The sequence below is a fragment of the Cyprinodon variegatus genome, unplaced genomic scaffold, assembly GCF_000732505.1.
Source record: "Cyprinodon variegatus isolate N-32 unplaced genomic scaffold, C_variegatus-1.0 Scaffold671, whole genome shotgun sequence".
NCBI classification, from domain to species: domain Eukaryota; kingdom Metazoa; phylum Chordata; class Actinopteri; order Cyprinodontiformes; family Cyprinodontidae; genus Cyprinodon; species Cyprinodon variegatus.
Genome location: NW_015151124.1, coordinates 298,568 through 318,536, shown reverse-complemented (window position 1 = coordinate 318,536; position 19,969 = coordinate 298,568). Strand labels below are relative to the sequence as shown.

The following is a 19,969-nucleotide window of genomic DNA, read 5'->3' as shown; positions in this document are numbered from 1 at the left end:
TCGATATTATATTGGGCAGCCGGATATCACGATATATCGCCAAAACGATTATTTCCCACACCCCTAGCCTGAACACATTAGAAGTACTGCAGTAAATTTGCTATTTGATCACATAAGGGGTTGATATGTTATACATATAAATGTGGAAGACAGCTTTGTTGACATTGTTTCGCAGATGGCAGACTGAATCTGATTATTGCTAGCTCTTACTGCAAATATGATGGTTTTTATCACTTATTGTTTGCTCTTGTGCTTCCTTTCCTACAGACCACTTCAAGGAGATCTGCCCAGCTGGTCATGGATACACATACTCACGCTCAGATGTGCAGATTTCTCTCAGGCAGCTGGAAGATGTCGAGCTCCAGAGAACAGGAGTGACTCTAGAGGACGGGTATTCTGAGTTCCCATCCTCCCAGCCCTCACGACACAACAACTATCCCCAATCACCCCAAATACCCCAGTACCCAGAGAATCCTCAAATACCTCAGTACCCCGAGACACCTCGAATACCTCAGTACCCTGAGACACCACAGTATCCTGCAGAATCAGGTCGACAACCACATCGACTACCAGCAGGTAACTTTTTAGTTTTCTCCCAATAAGCCAAAAATCAATCGGATGTTTTGATTCCCCCAAGTACATTTTTATACAACCACAAACAGTTTTCAAAGTTGTTTACATTCTTTCCTAACCAATAAAATGAAACCCTGATGGGCTTCTCTGCACCTCGCAAATATCATAGACAGAACATCTCTTTTATATGAATATATTTTCCTAACTTAAAGCTGGAGACATAGTTTTATTGGCAGCGTCAGTTGTTTTTTTTTTTATTATTCGACCACACAGCTCTATAAATATTTTGAGATTTTTGTCTTCATATCAAGGATTTTCACATCCATGTTTGTGTTTTAATTTCTTAAGTATCCGTTTTCTGAAGTTGGGCTTAAATAAAACCTTTTCAAATTAAAACTTTTTTTCATTGTTTTCACATAACAGACCTAAACTTTATTGTCTTTTGGGGGAAGATGAGGGTGAGAGATATACCGAAATAAACTGGTGTGTAAATGTGAAGTAAAAGTTTTTGCATGTTTTTGAAGATGTCCTGCACATAAAGCATCATGCATTTATATTCAGCCCCCTCTGTGTTAACCCTTTGTAGATCCACCTTTTGATGCTGTTGAATCTCAGTCTGTGTTTCGAGTTGTTTTCCTGCAGGACAGGTGAAATTCATCTGCAGACTTAGATCCTTTGCAGCCTTAATTCTGTGTTTACTTCCATCATTCTTCCCATGAACTCTGACCAACTTACTCCTGCTGAGGAAAAATATCCAAACAGCAAGATTTTTTCCATCGTCATGTTTCCCATATAGTGAAACATTTGTACATTGTCCAAACAATTACAAGTTTTTGCTCTCACTAAACTAGAGCACCTTTAACCACATGTCCAACCATGACTTCTTATGAATTTCTTCTTACCACTCCCCCATACAGGCCGATGTACACAGTGTCCAATTAATAATTATCCTGTTAAGAGATCTACCCTAACCCCAAGGCTCTGGATCTCTGCAGTTCTCCCGAAGTTACCATGGGTCTATTTGCACAATCAAATATAAATGCTCTCCTTGCACAATTGTTTATGCAATGTGTTGGTAGGTTTTGCAGCTTTAGAATATACTCTTTATATCTTCATATAATGAGCTGTACTTTAAACTAGACTTACTTTTAATGTCTTCACAACTTTATTGCTTACCTCTTGGGTGTGTTCGTTGGTGCTCTTGATGCTGTTTGTTCAGTAATATTCTCTCACAAACCTCTTTGGTCTTCGCAGGAAAACTTGTTTATGCTCAGATTAAATTATAACCACATGGACCCTATTTAATAAATACTAAGATATATCAGGGCAACTGGTAATACAGGCTATATGAGGAAAGATGGTTAGTGCAAATGCATATCATACGTCACAACACCATCATTCTCCTTCAACGTTTGCTATTCTGTCGTTTTGGTGCATCACTTTAAGTCGTAGGGAAGTCATATTCAAATGTCAATTAATCCTGGCTTAAACATGTATATAAATGAACTCTTTGTCAGACCATATTGTCCTAAAAGTTAGAACATTTCTATTTTAAAAAATTGTCTCTTAAAATCTGTGGGGTTTTTTCTGTTATCTTATGTAGGCCAGTTAGTTATACGTCAGCTTGTACACCTGAATTCGGCCAATCACATATCAACGGTCATCTGTGAATCAAATGTTTTCGGTCATAGCATCTTGATTCATATGTCGCAGCTAATATACGCAAAGGTTGAAATAAGAATCATTTACTTTACCATAGATTTACGTTCCAGTGTTCACGTGGATGGATGTATGTGTCTTCTGCAGGCGTAGAGCTAACAGAACAGGCAGCGTTGTGAGGCAAGGGCTCAAACATGTACGGCTGTAAGCCTTCTACACCAAACCAAGCTTCTGCCGCCCTGGCGTCCTCTTCCACAATGTCTTCGTCCTCACTTTCCTCCTCTAAATAAAAAATGTATGACGGAGGAGAGTCATCCACGACCTCCGACACAAAACTCTCCTCCTCTTGCATGTTTCCGCTGTCCATAGCTTGACAGTGTCGTTTCTAAGTCACCAATTTAGTGCTACTTGGTCCCAATGGAATTTCCCATTGAGAACCTACTAGCACTAAGTTGTTTAGTGCTTAGCAAGATGCTTCTGAGACACCGACCACAACCAAACTTGCTTGCGAACCTTACGCCACAACAATCCCGCCCCCTTGATAAACGACCAATCACATTCTCTTTATTCACTCGTGTAAAGTCGGGCACCACTTGGGAGAATTCGGAAATGCATCGATTAGAACAGCCATTTCCCTACGACTAAATGATAACAATATTGAAAAAAAAATATTTCCTTGAAAACTGATTTTTTTATTTTTAAATGAATGCATGCTTTCACTGGGTACTGTATATGCTGTTACTCTTTTTATTTTTAGAAAAAAAGACTTTTTGGAAATTTCCTGTTTAGTAGAGTTTAGAACTAATACATATTTCTTTGTTTCTTTCCTTGTTTCTTTCTTCCTTTTTTTTTTTTTTTTTTGCAGATGTGGAAATTCTGATGCCGGTAAGTTTTTTTTTTTCTCTCTGTCAACTTCCTGGCATATAGTTTTGAAATGTTTTTTTTTTCTTTCTGAGGACAATATGCGTAAGCTGTACTCGCTGCTGGGCTTGTAAGGATTATGTAACATATTTAGACCACATTTTGGTAGACAACAGACACAATAAATTAGCAGAGACTTCACCAACAAGAGCAGGCAAGAAATTAATACGACGGTAAAAAATGTAGCCTCAACTGTTTTTCATGGGTAATATTTGTCTGTTTTCTAGCCAGCTGTTGTGACCGACTCACCACCTTACAATCCAGGTAAAATGTTCACTCCGTTTATCCACTAGAACATTACTCCAAACCTGTCGTTTAAGGACTTGCATAGTTTGATTTAGTATTAGAGTCAGGCGCAGACATGTAATGTGTTTGCTATGAATTCCCCCAGCTCAGCAGTGGCAGTCTCAGTCCTTGCCTTCCCGCCAGTGAAAATATTGACATTAAAGTCTAGAGTTTGCCTACATTTAATGTGTCATCTTGATTTATTTTGATTTATTGTTTTTAAAAGTTGAAAAAGAGTGAGCTCTTTTTATACCATCTAGCAATAAGTGGTAACCTGATGTTGTAAGAAACAGCAGGTAACACTTTATAATAAAGGTATATTTAATATACAGCTGTAAACCTTAAGGCATGACTTATATTGATTTAAAGCATGAAATTATTACAAAAAGGTTATATCATAAAGCTGCTCACCCTCTGCAAATTATTGTGACTACCCCCCTCTTAATGCATCATCTTTTTGATAATAAGTTATACTTTGAATTTGCTCCAATTTTTTTTCCTTTTTCCTTTCATGTTCTTTGCGTGGCTTTTATATACTAACAATACAACTTTTTTTTTGATTAATACATGATGCAGAAATGTCTTGATTAAAGTTTTATAAATATCAGGTAACGAATCTTAAATTTTAGAACACAAATTTCCAAGTAGATTCCCAGTTTAATAAATCAGTAATGCCATATTTATACAGAATAATAACTACTTAATCATTATGGCATGATTTCCCGGACTTAGCTTTTGCATGCAGCAATATCCCTATTTCTTTAAAGCCATAGATACTTTATTATGCCTCCAAAGATTTTTATTGTTGAACAGTGTTAAGTTTTTCTAAAGACATATTAGACTTTTTGCAAAAAGCTTCTAGTTATAGTCTCACATTTTGCTTCTTGCAATGAACTTTTCACAAAAAGAAAATATTAATAATAATAATAATAGCATGCTCCAAATAATTTTTGATATGGCTTCTTGATAAAAAGGTCATACCTAAAGTATTATGTCTGCTTTCTGTTTTGACATGACTTTTTGCTATTCCAGCTATGCTTATGCTGTCATGTTTACACTTAGTTTTGATAGTACTTGCTAATTAGAGATGCATTTAAATTTTTGTTTATTAATCAAGTACTCAATTAATTGGTCTGTTCAATAATCAAAAAACAACATGGAAAATGACTACATCCTGAATTTATTTCTAACCACTTAAACGTATTTTGCGAGTCAATGAAATATATAAAAAAGATGTAAGTACACATATAATTCCCTTCACTTTTTAAAGAGAATAACATTTTATTTATAACACACAATATTATAGATCTTCTTTTGTTTGTAGTATGCATCTGCTGCTAAAAATTTTCTAATATAATATTGTTAAAACTCTGCCTTGTCTGGATGACTTGAAATCAGTGCAGTGCTAGCTTCCAATGTTGTAAAAAAAAAAAAAAAATCACAAAAAATACATAAAATGTCTGAATTTTGGATTAGTTAATGATTACTTTATAAATGATTAATCACCATTAGTATGATTAATTTTTCTAGCTTTTACTGAGTTTGTGCTGATCCTAGCAGGTCATCTTATTACTTCCTACTTTTCATGCAGGGTAAATTACACGCTGAGCTAATTTTGGCAAGTTTTATGCATTTTGATATAAATTGATTGTAATGGGACAATGCTAACAGTAGAATGTCTAATGTTGTTTTGAACTAATTTATTAATGATTTGGCTATGTTTGCACATGCACAGCTATGCTCTGATATATTATGACTTCTTGCTTACGCAGTTATGATAACATCTGCATATCTGCTCTCCTTTGTTGTTTAAAACTTGACGTTTTAACTAACATAAGCATGTCCACTTTGTTTTAGTATGACAGGCAAAAAGAGGCTCATGTTTTATTTCATTTTCAGCAGTGTGCTGCCAAAATTTTTAAAAATAGTTATATTCCTGCATCACAAACTTATTACTTTGCTTTAAACCTTGTAAACATTTTACAGCTAGAGTTTAAGCTGTGCTTGGCAACATTGACTATTTTAGCACAGCATGTGCACGAGGTCATGCATGCTACAGGAGCCAGTTCAGTCCCATTCTGTAAAATTTGAAATAATTTAAACCATTAACTAAACAAGTATTAGTAGTTGAGGGTGTAATAGTCTTTGATACACATCTTTATAGAAATATTTTTATCTTTATATCTCTTTCATTTCAACATCCAAGCTTTTGATTCATTTCAGTTGATTGAACAATACAAAGTTTTTGTGCAGATGATTAGATATATTTTAGGAATTGCTTCATACTTCTTTACAATCTTCATTTAAATGTGACATTTCAAGTCACAGACATCTTATAATGGAGTATCTAATAAAAGCCAAAGCTTCAGAAATTCTTTTGGGGGAAATCAGCCTCATTTAGTACTTCATCAGTAAGCCCTTTTTAATTAGAATATTAACTCTTTCATTTATCCTGTGATGCAAAAACGGCCTTGAATTATGTATGAACTGTAGGTTACCTAAGTATAAGGTTTGTACATTAATTATATAGTAGTAGCCAGAATATTTTTTTTATTTTTGCTCATTTATAAACAAGTATTTTAAGACCTTCCTCGTTCCTTTTTGTAGAGACCTCTCCAGACTCCCTTGGCTTCAACTTGAGACCAGGTTTAAAAGAAACAAGCCCCCGGGTTTCCGTCACTGGTAAGAAAAAAAGAAAGCAGTAAAGAAAATAAGCTATGTCATAACGGTACATACATCTTAAATCTAAATTAGTTGATGGGAGGAGGGCTGTAGCGCTACCATTTAAAAAAGAAGCCCGATTCTTCATTTTTTATGTTTTCTGTCAACAGCTGGCAGACAGCGGGACCTCTTATAAGGCATTTTTGTAAGCTTATCCAAAGTAAAGCTGGAGAGAGCTTTATTTGACCCGTAGTTCAGAGCCAAATTGGCTTTGAGCTGATGTGCTTCTCATAGGGTAGGAGGAAACCAAGGGTGATTGTGCCTCTAGGATGGGTTTGTCATCATGAGTGAACAAAGGTCAAATGTAAAAAAAAAGATTGAAACAGGTGAAAAGAAAAAAGGGAAGAACTTTTAAATTATGATTAACAGACCGATTAAAGGAGTGAAGAGAATTACAGATGTCATTGAGAGATAGAGCTTTTCTCATCTTTTAAGAATCAACTCATGTCTTTGTTTTATCTCACCCCTTTTAGTTAGAAGGCAGGATCGAAGCTAATGTCAGGCTTGGTGCTGCTTGACCCCTTTTTTTTTGCTATTAATCTTTGTAACCACCTGTTAGACCTCTACACTGTTGTTAAACCAGACCAAGTCTCCACCTATAAACTAGCAAAACTGTTACCCACGGAGCTCCATGTGTTTCAGGAATGCTCTTTTTAATGTTTTACGGCTCCTTTAATGTCGGGTCAGAAATGTTATTGTCTTTTTTTGGGTAATGACCATGTACATCTTTTTCCTCTTTCATAGGCATTAACAAATGTACTACTTCTCCAAGTATATGTGGCCAAGGAAAATGTGTTCCTGTGCAGTCTGGATATACTTGCGACTGTGAGGCAGGATTCAAGCTCAATTCACTGCAGAACAGTTGCATTGGTGAGTAACAAAGAAAGGAGGAGACATAGGTTCATATCTATAGATCAGAATATTTGGATATATATGGAAATTATTATCATATCATGTTAAATAATATATATTATGATGGGGCTCTTTTGCCAGATTAAAAGTACATTTTGTTACAACTTTTAAATAGGTGATATACTTACTTTCCCTATAGATCAAATTTCTGTATTAAAAATAATTTATTTTTGGTCTGATTGGTCTGTAATTTTCTAATCTCAAATGTATTTTTTTAATTTGCTGTAAGCAAATAATCATTGTATTTATTAGAAATTAAGACATCTGAAAACACCAGACTGTGTATAATGTGTATATGATGTAATTGGACTGAATCTGTATAGCCATGACTGATATAATCACCAGTCAAAGTACTCTGTATTAGAGCCACATTCACCCAACCTTGCTCATATAGATGCACTCACATACAGTACATACAACAATGTGTACTGTACATTGGCTTGCAAATAATGGCTTTGGCACATGGTAGGAGAAAGCTGGAATTTAACTGTCAAATTTTGGATTAGAAGATGACTACTTAATGTGTCACAGCCGCCCCGAGCTGAGCAACTGTCATTAGTCTTGCTCAGTTCCACTTATATAAATGATTATTTAAATAAACCAAGTTTTCAACGATTTTGTGATTTATTAATTGATTTGTAGTTCAACAGTTTATTTCTGTTATTCTTGATCATTATGTCTTAAGTAAAAAAACTCAAATTCCAGTTTCTCTGAAATTTCGTCAAGCCGGTTTGTTGACTTATCAACACATTAAACCAATTATTCATACTTTTTACTTTCTTTGCCAAATCCTGCTGAAGAATGAAATCGGCCTCTTAGTAAAGCTTGGCAGCTCCAGAGAGCATTAAGTGCAATAAAACTTCTTGGTCCATGGCTGCTCTGATTTTGGACTCAATGAAATATGGTGAACCAATAGGGGAGGTCAAATATCCCCCTTTATCATCATTGACTAAAAAAACTTCTCACTGGACCTTGACTATCTTTAATTTTTTTGCTTTTCCACTCTTCCGCCAAAGTTTGAAACTTCTACGTATCTCCATACGAGGTGCAACATTTAATAAAAGACTTTGCATAACTAAATAATACTAACAGTCTTGCTCTGGTTTCTCCTTAATCAGAGGAAGGTATATCATGAATTTTCTCTGATGAAGAAGTAACTCATCTGTGTGTGGTTACCTTTAAAGCTTTGACCCCAGCTGCAGTCGATAACTGATTTTTCTTTCTACTCATAGTTTTCAGCACTGTGTGAAGAACCTTGTTAAGAAACGACCTTTGTTGGCTTTTCCTGTATGTGGAGGGTTCCAGTACTATACTACTCTGAAATCAGCAGTCTTTTCTCTGATTGTTTTGGCCTTCACATCTATGTTAAAATTGCATTTTCTTTTGAGTAATTGAATTTAAATTTTGGCTCCCAAAATCATGAGAATAGAATATATTAAATAGATTTCTCTTACTGTAATAAATCTAAATGATTCACAAGGTTATAGTTTTGATCAAACTACTAAAGTAACTAAAGTTTTCAGTTCATCTATGGATGGACACAATCAAAGTTATGATGCTGATCTGTATAAAGGCTTTGTCTAGCTGTGACACAGCATAGAAGTATAGAAAATTTAAGCAAAGCAAAACTGAAAGGGATCCTTTGGTTTAACTCAAACGCTACTTCAGACTTTGAATTGAGAAAGCTTTCTGGATGGGAAGCAAAACGTCTTAAAACTTGGAAAACAAAGTCCAGTGGTTTGTTTTTCAACTTTTTTGGAATTACTGTGACCTGGATGACTGAGAATCCTCCCCAGCATTTTGGTTTATCCTGTTTCATGATTCCTGACAACAGCCAAACGAGCAACCCTGGATATGTGAAAACGTCTCACTGAGGCCTTGACTGAAGCCCTTGCTTTATTTGGCAGATACCGCAACAATTTAAGCCTTTTGCTTCTTCCCTTTGTAGATGTAAATGAGTGTGAAACGGACCCGTGCGAGGGGAAAGGCCGCTGTATAAACAGCTATGGTTCCTACACGTGTCAGTGCTACAGCGGCTACAGCCAGGTGATAACCCAGAACAGGAAGTTCTGTCAAGGTGAGACACAGGGCAGTTTTCAGAAGGGCATGTCATGTTTTTTAGTCATCCTCAAGTCTCTTTTTTTTTTTTAAGTACATCACATTTTCTATTTGTTGTGTTGTTTATTTGAAAAATAATGAAAAAACAATGACTTTCTTTTCCCTTTGTTTTGTCAGACATCAACGAGTGCAGCATGGCCAAGAAGTGCCAGAACGGCCAGTGCATCAACACTGAAGGATCTTATACCTGCGAGTGCAACAGCGGCTACGCCAAGTCATGGAGGGACCTATGTGAAGGTAATTTGATTGAATCAGCACAAAATCATACACACAGAGTTGAGTTCAGTCATCAAAATAACCATTTATTTTGGGTTTTTTTTTAAAACATGCATTGTATTTTCTTCTGCTCAAAGCCCAGAGAACCATTCAGCTCCCTCCATCTCTGAGTCACTTTCTTCCATTGATACATGCATTGTTTAAGGAAGCTTGTTGTAGTAACAGCTAAATAAAACAATGTTTTAATTTTTTTCCCTGAGCAGATATAGATGAATGCAGAGATCCAAGCTCCTGTCCCAATGGAATCTGCGTCAACACTCCTGGCTCCTTCCAGTGCCAGGTCTGCGGCCTGGGCTTCAGGCCCATCGGTGGGAGATGTGTGGGTAAGGCAACCTAACACCCCATCAAAACAGCAGGACCACTACCAAACCCCCTTATACAGGGACCCCAGGACATTTCAAGCTGATTTGTGGAATTAAGCTGGGTTTCCCTCTGGTGTCGTAATGCCTTTTTTTGATAGTTTATGGTGACGTAACTCCTTTTCTTTGTTGGCATTGATGAGGTGAATAAAACAACTTAGAGAACAGTCAGCTGCCTGTGATGCAGTGCAGTTGACCAAGTAGCATTAGCTGAATTGAATTTGCAGCCTAATGGCCTAATGCTCAAAGGGTTTCTCTCTACTGGTGTGCATAAAAATAAGAAATAAAATGAAATCTTTTGCTTCAGCTGCGTTTATATTGGATATTTTAGGTCCTATGTGGAACATTCCTAAGCTCACATTACAGCATAAAATCATAGCTAATGATGGTTATATCCGATGGCCCCCCACTTTCTTTGCTCCTTTAGTGATTCCATGTATCCTCCCTGCTGCTGCATATTCCTGTTATTGTTTAACCTCATTCTGTGTGTTATTGCTGATCTTTTCATATCAGCGGTTCCTTAAAAAGATTGTTTATAATACTTCAATTTGGGAGAGTCCAAATATTTTTCTCTTGGCTCAAACGTTAAATAAACAGCGTATTATTGTTGGAAAGCTCTGACCAGTGTAAATGTGAAGCCCAGCAGAGGCAAGCCGTGCTTTATTACGGCCGTCGGGGTAGGTGAGAGAAGCAAGCAGTCACAGGAGATGTACGAGTGGGCCAAAAGGTCGGTTCCCTACTGCAAGGAGGTCATGGCACATAAATAAACTTTCCCTCTCACTCATGATGCTGTCTGCAATGTGGTTTAAGGCTCCTATCACTGATTAGAAATGGTCGCTACGGTACACATAGGGAGCGTTTTCTTAAAACTAACACGGTCTTTAAACTAACATAAGCTTCCAACCTGAAAGTAGCCCTGTTACATAACATCCCTACTGGCGTTACATATCCATTCCCCTCCTGATGACCTTCCACACCTCTAATTTGTTTGGAAATCCAAGCTCCCCATCTATTCCAGAAATGTGCACATGACTAACGGAAAATATTATGAATAAATTTAGAGGAGCTTTTTGAATTTTTTATTATGAATTTTCTCAGTTGGTGATGCTTATTTTTGCACTTAAAGTCACACTGTGTAACTTTTGACCCAAGTATTAGCTTAATTTGATATATATTTGATTATTTTGGGTGTTGATATAAAGCACTTGGCATGTATCAATGCTACATGCGGGCTGCTCTGCTTTGAAACTTGCTTAAATAACTTTAGAGATCCATCACTGAATGAGGCTTGTGACCTAGACCACTACTTTAGAGCAGTCTGAGCTCCCCTTAAGCACAACAGCTAACTGAAGTAAAAGTTGTTGTTAGGTGACAAAATATTTATGACATTGACCTGATCGGACATACTTTTGGTTCTCTGATCTATTAATCTAGAGGGGAATAATGTGTCCTTGTCTGACAAGTAATTCCAAGATCCCAAAACATGAAAGGAGACTGTTTAATTCTCAGACAGTGCAGTAATGCCATTTGGTTTCACTAAACCTGGAAGCCACATGTGTAGCGCCCCTTGAGGCTAAAAGTTATAACACTGTTGTCAGTTTTTCAGCATTTTTCAGTCTATTAAAAGCAGCTCCTTGCAAAACTATTGTGTCTTCTTACATTGTTAATTGATATTTGATTTAGTATACCAAAACAATTTTGGGGCATATTCATTTCCAAATTCTCAGTCATCTAGGTCATGGCAAAGCAGGTTTTGTCATGGTTCTGCACTTTTTGGTTCTGTTTAAGTTTTATTTTTAAGTTTTCATTGGTTTAATTTCCATTTTGTGTCATTCGAGTTGTTTTCTGGTTGCATGCCTGTTTACTCTGTGTTGCCCCCTTGTGTCAGTCTCCTTCCCCTAGCTACCTTCTAGGTCCTTCTGTATACACCTGCACCCAATCAGTTGATTACTCAATTATTTGTTCCTTCTGGCATATATACTCCTCCTCTTCAGTTACTGTTTGCTGCACTCTCTTCATTCCTTCATTCCCTTCTTAACCAATGTATCTCCCTTTGTTCCTTGTTCAGCTATTTTTGGCTTTATGCTTCAATTGCCATCATTTGGTTATTAAATTTGCAAGACACGACCTCAGCTTCCGTCTCTGCATTTGGCACGTACTAGAGCAACAGTATTGGGCATAATTGTGAGGTGAAATGAAAAGAGAAAAAAAATGAAAAGTGTGTTTTTAGGGTTGTTGTTTTAAGACTGCTCTTCTACCAGAGCTGTGGATCTCTGCAGCTCCTCCAAAGATAAGTTGGACTCTTTGGCCACTTTGTTTATGGCATTGTCTTGCTGAATCTGCAGTTATGTAGGCAAACCTTGCAAGTACTCTATTGAAAATGTTAGTCCAAACTTATATGCAGTGTTCCTTGATCTTTATGATTCCTTATGTTTGCAAATACTCTCTAAAAAAAATTTCAGGCTTTAACATAATTTGCAGCTGTTATATAGCAAAATGTAAAACCAGAATTAAACAGTGTAATATCTGTAAATGAGGATTAACTGCAGATCTTTTAACTGAACATTTACAAATAAGGTAAAACCAGGGTTTACAGTTTATGTTTAACACTCCGGGGGTCACATAAGACAGGCAGCCTCAGATTTTTGGTTTCAAGTATTTGTTTCAGTCTGACAGCAGAGTAGTGCAGCTGTTTAGGCCCAATTGGCCAAATCGAGGATAAGCCTAATGGTTGGTGTGATATAGAAAACAGATCTCTTCTCTTGTCTGGGCTTATCGGTGAGGCCTGAGTGATGCTGGATTATTATAGAAAAAGTGCTGGACCACACTGATGGATGTCTGGCACTGCCTGTGGCTGGAACAACAATAGCAACTTTGTGACTTTTTTACGTTGTTTTTTCTGCGTTTCTGTATCGCATTTCAGGAACATCCTTCCTTCTCTGTTTTTGGAGGGAAAAAAATTTAAATTCCGTCTCCTTTGAACACCTTGTTGTGTCTCTCTTACCATAAAGCATTATCTTATTCAAAAGAAAATGCAAATAATAACACTTAATAAATTCCCCTACTCAAAGTCATTGCCTCATTGGGACTGGGTCAAGGAGGCAGCAGTCACATCAGAGACTCCCAGACTTTCCTCTCCCCAGACACCTCCTTCAGCTCTGCTGGGTGAAGGTGCTCCCAGGCCAGCCTAGAGACATTGTCCCTCCAGCGAGTCCTGGGTCATTCCATGGGTGTTGTCCCAGAGGGACATGCCTGGAACACCTCCCAAAGGAGGCGCCTAGGGGGCATTTGAAAAAAGATAACCGAGCCACCTCATATGACTCCTACTGATGTGGAGTAGAAGCGGCTCGACTCCGAGCCTCGCCTGAAGGGATCTTACCACCTATTTCCGGTCAAGAAACATTGCCTCAAAGTTGGGAGAGCTGATTCTCACCCTGGACACTGCAAACAGTCCGTGCATGTTGTAGGTCTTGGCAAGAGGGAGCCAACAGAACCACGTCATCAAAAAAACGCAGTGACTAGATCTGCTGGTTCCCAAAGCATACCCCCTCCGGCCCTTGGCTGTGCCTAAAGATCTTGTCTATAAAGGTTATGAACAGAACCGGTGACAGAGGGCAGCCCTCTCGGAGTACAGCACGCACTGGGAACAGGTCTGAAAGTGATGCCTCTAGTGGCTCAGATGCTTTTCTGAGGTCTGGTGGCCTCCTTAAAGAGTCGTTGAATCACTCATAATGCTTTTGAAACAGATGAAAAATCAGTATGTGCTTGTATGATTGTATTTTCATTTTCACTTAAAGCATATTGTGTTGTGAACCTGTTCCCGTTCATTTAATATATGCTGTTCTTTCTTCTCAGATGTCAATGAGTGCCTGAACCAAACCATATGCGGTCGCGGTCGGTGTGTCAACACAGAGGGATCCTATATATGCAACTGTTTCTACGGCTACACGCTCTCGCCAGAAAATGTTTGTCAAGGTACCTGTCAGTCAGAGGGTATTCATGCAGCATAACTTAGCAGGAGCTTTGTGACAGTTCTGCTGCTACAGAAACCTTTAGGAACCTCTATGGGCTTATAAAATTGCCACAGAAGTGTTTGCGGCCATTAAAAAAAAATCCTTATTTTTTCATCCTGTATCATTTCTCCAGATGTGGATGAATGTGGGCTACTGGGAGTCTGTATGAACGGCCGCTGTGTCAATTTGGACGGCACCCATGAGTGCACCTGTAACATTGGCTACCAAGTCTCCTCAGACAGGAAATCCTGTGAAGGTCTGTTAGAAATCATGAGTATAACTCATCGGCGAATAACCCTTTGCTAACGAAGGTGTTCAAGCAGTAACATCATGTCTTCACAATATACTTCACATAATTCTTTCTAGACCTCAATGAGTGTACATCTGGTACAGCGTGCCCAGAGGGGATTTGCATCAATACAGCAGGGTCCTATATTTGCCAGAACTGCGGGCCTGGGTTTAGACCATCCTCTGATGGGCTGAAGTGTGAAGGTAAGAAAAGATCTTTGTAATGATTTGCACTAATCTGATGTGTTGCTCAAACACTGCTGTAAGTTGATAATACCTTCACCTACTTGTGGGAAATTTGTCCTTTCTGTTTCCAGATATCAATGAGTGTGCACAGGGAGACCTTTGCTTTAAAGGGGAGTGTGCTAACACAGAGGGATCGTTCATCTGTACCCGATGCCAAGCTGGCTATACCGTGTCTGAGGACGGGCAGAGATGTGACGGTACATTCATTCTCCAGCAGTTCTTTCTGTAAAACCATTACCATTGTTAAAGAGTTTCCCAGCACATCTCTCCACTCAGGGAAATTTTCTTTCCCATGAAATGGGTTTCTCTCCAGATTGTATTCAGTATAAATAAAAAGGTATGTGTGTGTCTATGTGTCGGTCCTCCTTAGATATTGATGAGTGCCAGTCACGGTCTACCTGTTCCAACGGGATCTGTCTAAACTCAGAGGGGTCTTATAGATGTGAGAACTGCCCTGCGGGGTATCAAGTGTCTTTTGATGGGGAACTCTGTCAAGGTTGGTTTATTTAGCATTTCTAGTTAAAAATGATAGCCTGTAATAAGACTTCTGTGTAACATTTACTAACTGCTTGATTACAAATCTGATTTTGATGGGAAAAAAGCGTAGATTCATTTATGATTAAATAGGTATCATTTTTCCTGAACAAAATTTTCACACGCCTTAAAGAAGTTAACATTCTTTTTCATATTTCAACCACTAACTCTTGTGTATTATCCGGATTTTTATGTGCTAGATCAATACAAAGTACAGTTGTTAAATGGAGGTCAAACTTGCATGCATTTTTATATCTTTTACCAATAAAAATAAAACATACAGTAAATTCTTTGCAGAAGTCTTGAGGTTAAGAGGTTTGAACACCTGTTTTATTAGCAAACTAACCTGAGCTCAGCCAGTTTCAATGTAAAGAGTTTGTACAATAAATTCTTGCATCCTACCAAATGTTGTCAATATGCTCTGATATAACTTTTTGGTTCTAATCCTTTTTGTATTGAGTTCCAGTTAGTGATATCCACATAAAAATATTATGCGCTATTAAAGGTTTTTTTCAACTCTTCTAGTGCAGCTCTGGCTGTGTGCTTAGAGCTTTTGTCCTGCTTAGTTCTGGACTATTTATCCAGTCTTTTACTGTCCATATGTGGCCTTTTCTTTTAATTGAAAATGCATTTTAAAAGTATAAACATGGCTTCTGTGTCTTTGAGCTTTTTAATGTGTGCATTGTCTCACAACAGATATCGATGAGTGTGCATTTCCAACTACATGTCCTCAGGGAAAATGTACCAACACAGAGGGTTCGTTCACGTGCGTCACCTGTCAGCCTGGTTTTACACTTTCTGCTGATGGACAAGAGTGTGAAGGTAGAGCTGAAGTTTTGTAGTGTTTACTGCCAGTGCTTTTATTCAAACATGCCTCCAGTTGAGCCAGATGAGCTTCAGGAAAGTAGGAGTACGCCAAGCTTCATATGTAATTTTCAGTGCTGTTCTAGGTTGTGTTTACAGAGCATCAGGTGTGACAGCTGGGAGCCAAAATACCTTCATACTAAACCAATACCTCTCAGACATAACATCATAGCTGGATCCTGGAGTATTCCATCATTTGGCATCACTTCTCTGATCTGTGCTCACTCCAGTGAGACACTAAACCTCAAATAGAACAGGATGATGTCAGGCAACTATCCTGTAGATAGTGCAGCCCATAAGACCATTTTCTAATTGATTGCAACTGGCAGTATTTATTTATTGGAATCCAGTGATGGTGATTTTCTGCTATGATGTGCATTTGTTTCCAGATGTGGATGAGTGCGCAATGGGTAACTTGTGTCCCGGCCAGATGTGCATTAACACCCCAGGATTTTACACCTGCAGGAGCTGTGGAACTGGTTTCCAACTGTCTGAGGACAGTCACACCTGTGAAGGTAAAAAAAAAACAATCAACACAATCAGGCTCTAGTCATCATAGGAAATATTTGCAAAGATATTTACAATCATTTTTAAGTCCTTCTTGACATAATTTGTTAGATCAATGCAGTGCAATGGCAGCTCTGACAAATCCCATGAGCATAGATATGTCATGACTTCATTGGAAGAAAAGAAAGCAATGATTACATGAAAGAGGTTCAAACATGCAGTTTGTCATTTATACCAGAGTGTGGATCTAGCCTGAGAGGAAGATCCCCCACTAATACGTGCCTTTGCAAAGGGAAATGATTTTCACAAAACAAGTCCAAGTCAGTCTTTTATGGGATTTTAATGGATGTATCTGGTGCCATGGAAAATAATAAGGGTTTAATGTGAAATGAATTCCACCGCCTTCCCTGTTATTACAGTGCTCTAAGGCAAGTTTGTCCTGATGAAGGCAAACACAGCTATCTCAATGACACAAAGGACACATGATTTCATTTTTACTTTTTTTTTCTTTTCAGCTTAAGATTGTTGTTTGTGTTTTCTGGGATAAAAATTAGAAATTTTAAATGTAAAAAGGTGAAATTGGTTGTCTGTGCATAAAAAAAGTTCCACCTATGACAAAGGCACATATAGTAAAGTCTTTCAACTGAAGTTTGAGTTTAAAAATGCATATTTGTTTTACAATGTCTGAGTGCTCTAGCTTGAAGGCCAAATAAGCCAACATCCTGCAGAGGGATTAAAAGTCCTCTGTGGCAAGCTCAGTCTACCTGTAACTGGAAGACAGTGTTGAATAACTATTTAAGGCAAAAGCTCTAATTTGAAACATTAGGGTTTGTAGCAGCATCCATCTTGAAAATGTGTGATTTCCAACTAGAATTACTACTGAAATGTCTGCAGGAAACAAGGTATCCCCAGGAATGGTTTTGCATTTTTTACTTTCAAACACATAATAAGTATTTATTCATAACAATAATTGAACTTTTTTGATCTCACCTTGGAGAGATGTATCTCAGCATTTAACCCTTCCCTTTGGGGAGCAGTTGGCACCAAGTGAGCAATCAGGCATTAAGGGTCTTGCTCAGAGAGCCAGAGTGGCAGTCTATGGGGGTGGGTGTCAAACTTACAACCTCAGGATTCCAAGCTATGTGCCCTAAATCCACTAAATCACCACTAAATCACAACTCTTCGTTGGATGTAGAAGTTTGCCCTGAAATTGAATGATTGACGGTTGAAGCCCCGACTCCGACTTTCAGTGTCGTTGTGTCCTTGGGCAAGACATTTCACCTGCATTGTCTACTGATGGTGGTCAGAGGGCCCGGTGGCGCCAGTGTATGGCAGCCCCGCTTCTGTCAGTGAGCCCCAGGGCAGCTGTGGCTACAATGTAGCTTGCCACCATCAGTGTGTTAGTGTGTCTGTGAATGGGTGAATGAATGTAGTGTAAAGCGCTTTGGTCAAGTCTGCTGACTTGAATAAAGGCGCTATATAAGTACATGCCATTTACCATTTGTCAATCAGATTGGAGATGTGATGTGGACAGAACCAAACCTTCATTTTCTGTGTCCCCAACAAGTAACTTAACATCTGTTCAACATAGTTCTCTAACATATGTATTTTTTGATAAACTAGGCCAAGATCCATTTTGTAACTAAACAGTAAAATCGGTACTTATGGGGAGCTATTTTAATGTGAATATTCATTTCCTTATGTTTTCATGTGAGAATAAAAAAATACAACTAATTTAGACACACAACTCTGCAGTGGGTCATCCTATCCTCTGCTGCATCCCCAGCATCTCAGCATCTTCAGCTTGAAATGATGATGATGATGACCACATGATGAACTACCAGAGTCCCTCTAAACTAATTCTCCATGCCTCAATATGGCTAAGCTAAGCTAGCTTCCATGTCCTTAACCACATACTGGCTTAATCCCTACTCCTCATCCCAACACTTATCCCCAGCCCCTTAGGGGCTCTTGGCACTGACCACTGGCATTTTTCATTTTTCAAGTTTTTAGGGGGTTAGGCTTTTTCAAGTTTCAATATTTATTGGTTTTATGGCTCAACAATGTCAGCAATATATGCTTTTTTACTTTGGTTTATACTTTCTAGAATAAAAAAAAATATAGTCTGTTTCTGTTGAAGGAATTTCCAGTGATCACATATCAGCAAGCAAGTGTCTTTTTGTGCTTTTGGTAATTGTGTGTCACCCCTAATAACATGCTATTGCAAATTTAATGACCATCCCACATTCTCATCTGTCCACTCTTTTCTATAAAGCTTGTCAGTGCAACCTAATAAGGAAGACTGTGCTTAGTGTATGGAAGCACTTCAAGCTGGCTCGCACCTATCCATTAAAGTTATTCAAGGAGATAAGACAAAACCAGACTCTTTGGTGATTTTTCTGCTGATAAGCTTTATGTAACCCTTTATTCCTCTTACTTTCTCTAAGACATCAACGAGTGCCAGGTTCCAGGTGTTTGCCTCGCAGGTGTTTGCGTGAACACAGAGGGCTCCTTCTCCTGCATGGCCGGTGATACTGGATTCAACTCAGCATTTGTCGGCCTCTCGCATGAAGGTACGAAACAGTGGGATGTCTGGCTATGGTCAATAGAATTTATAATCTCCATGAAGTCATTTTCACAGTCATCTGTTCCAACACTGCATGGCCCTCCTCTGGTAAGACGCTGTTGAAGGCCATGATGGATGATTTGTTCGCTGTGGTCTGGAAGCTCTTCGTCTTACATGAGAAAGCGGATTTCTAGTGTGACCAAATAATTCAGAACTTACACAACTGATGCATTGATCTCATCTGTGTGTGTGTGTAACTGCAGATGTGAATGAATGTGAGGATGGCAGCCTGTGCCTGGGAGGCCAGTGTACAAACACCATTGGCTCCTATAGCTGCTCATGCCCATCTGGAATGGAGTTAGTAGATGGGACAACTTGCAGAGGTATTTATAAATTTGACATATACCATTAGCGGTTTTCTGCTTTCATGGGTTACCACATGTTGGCATGTTGACACAGCTGTGTGAGTCTATTTGTGCTTGTTTGTGACAGACATCAACGAGTGTTTTAACATGCCGAGGATCTGTGGAGAAGGAAACTGTCTGAATACGGAGGGCTCCTACAGTTGTGTGTGTCCTGATGGATTTATCCCCACCGAGGGCCACCCTGGCTGCCAGGGTAATGGGAAATCATCATTCAAATTTTTTTGTTAAATTTATGTAAGTCAGTTGTAGACTTTAAAGGTATAGTTGAGGGTGTTCTTTTTCCGCATAATAAGTGGTCCTCCTAATTGTCAGTCATTCTGGGGATATGTTTATGGCCGTCCTATGTGCTCGTCCCCATTTTTACTTACCTGTGGTGAGTCTGACATAGTGGAAAAATTGCACAGCTTGCATCTTCTTTTTGAAAGTAAGCTTGTATGAGTGATGCAACGGCAACTTTTAAACAGAGCGTGCAAGAGTAGACATCGGCTCTCGCATGCTCCCTTAATAGGCGTTCCCGCTCGGGAGTGGGTAGAGGGTTGTGTATTTGCATTTTTTTTTTTTTTTTTTGTGGGTTGGTGTTTTTCAAAAATTCACAAAAATCCTCCATCATAACTTTAATATGAGTCGATAGATGCAATCTCCTTTAAGTCACTTTTATGAGATTAAATCACTGTTCTCATTTTTCCTTTTAAAAGTATGGAA

At 38.4% G+C, this 19,969-nt stretch overlaps 1 protein-coding gene across 2 annotated transcripts in view; it reads left to right on the top strand.

Moving 5' to 3' along the window:
• ltbp2 (latent transforming growth factor beta binding protein 2) overlaps positions 1 to 19,969 on the top strand; it is a 127,637-nt gene that overhangs the window by 79,466 nt on the left and 28,202 nt on the right. Inside the window, exons 12-29 of one of the 2 annotated variants that reach the window (XM_015394093.1) lie at positions 268 to 576; positions 3,098 to 3,117; positions 3,381 to 3,417; positions 6,046 to 6,120; positions 6,904 to 7,029; positions 9,020 to 9,148; positions 9,307 to 9,426; positions 9,669 to 9,788; positions 13,680 to 13,799; positions 13,971 to 14,093; positions 14,204 to 14,329; positions 14,443 to 14,568; positions 14,742 to 14,867; positions 15,602 to 15,727; positions 16,159 to 16,284; positions 18,724 to 18,849; positions 19,106 to 19,225; positions 19,335 to 19,460. In XM_015394093.1, the coding sequence (XP_015249579.1) occupies positions 268 to 576; positions 3,098 to 3,117; positions 3,381 to 3,417; positions 6,046 to 6,120; positions 6,904 to 7,029; positions 9,020 to 9,148; positions 9,307 to 9,426; positions 9,669 to 9,788; positions 13,680 to 13,799; positions 13,971 to 14,093; positions 14,204 to 14,329; positions 14,443 to 14,568; positions 14,742 to 14,867; positions 15,602 to 15,727; positions 16,159 to 16,284; positions 18,724 to 18,849; positions 19,106 to 19,225; positions 19,335 to 19,460 (2,181 nt within the window). The remainder of the gene's footprint in view (positions 1 to 267; positions 577 to 3,097; positions 3,118 to 3,380; positions 3,418 to 6,045; positions 6,121 to 6,903; positions 7,030 to 9,019; positions 9,149 to 9,306; positions 9,427 to 9,668; positions 9,789 to 13,679; positions 13,800 to 13,970; positions 14,094 to 14,203; positions 14,330 to 14,442; positions 14,569 to 14,741; positions 14,868 to 15,601; positions 15,728 to 16,158; positions 16,285 to 18,723; positions 18,850 to 19,105; positions 19,226 to 19,334; positions 19,461 to 19,969) is intronic. The other variant, XM_015394094.1, reaches the window with a different exon arrangement.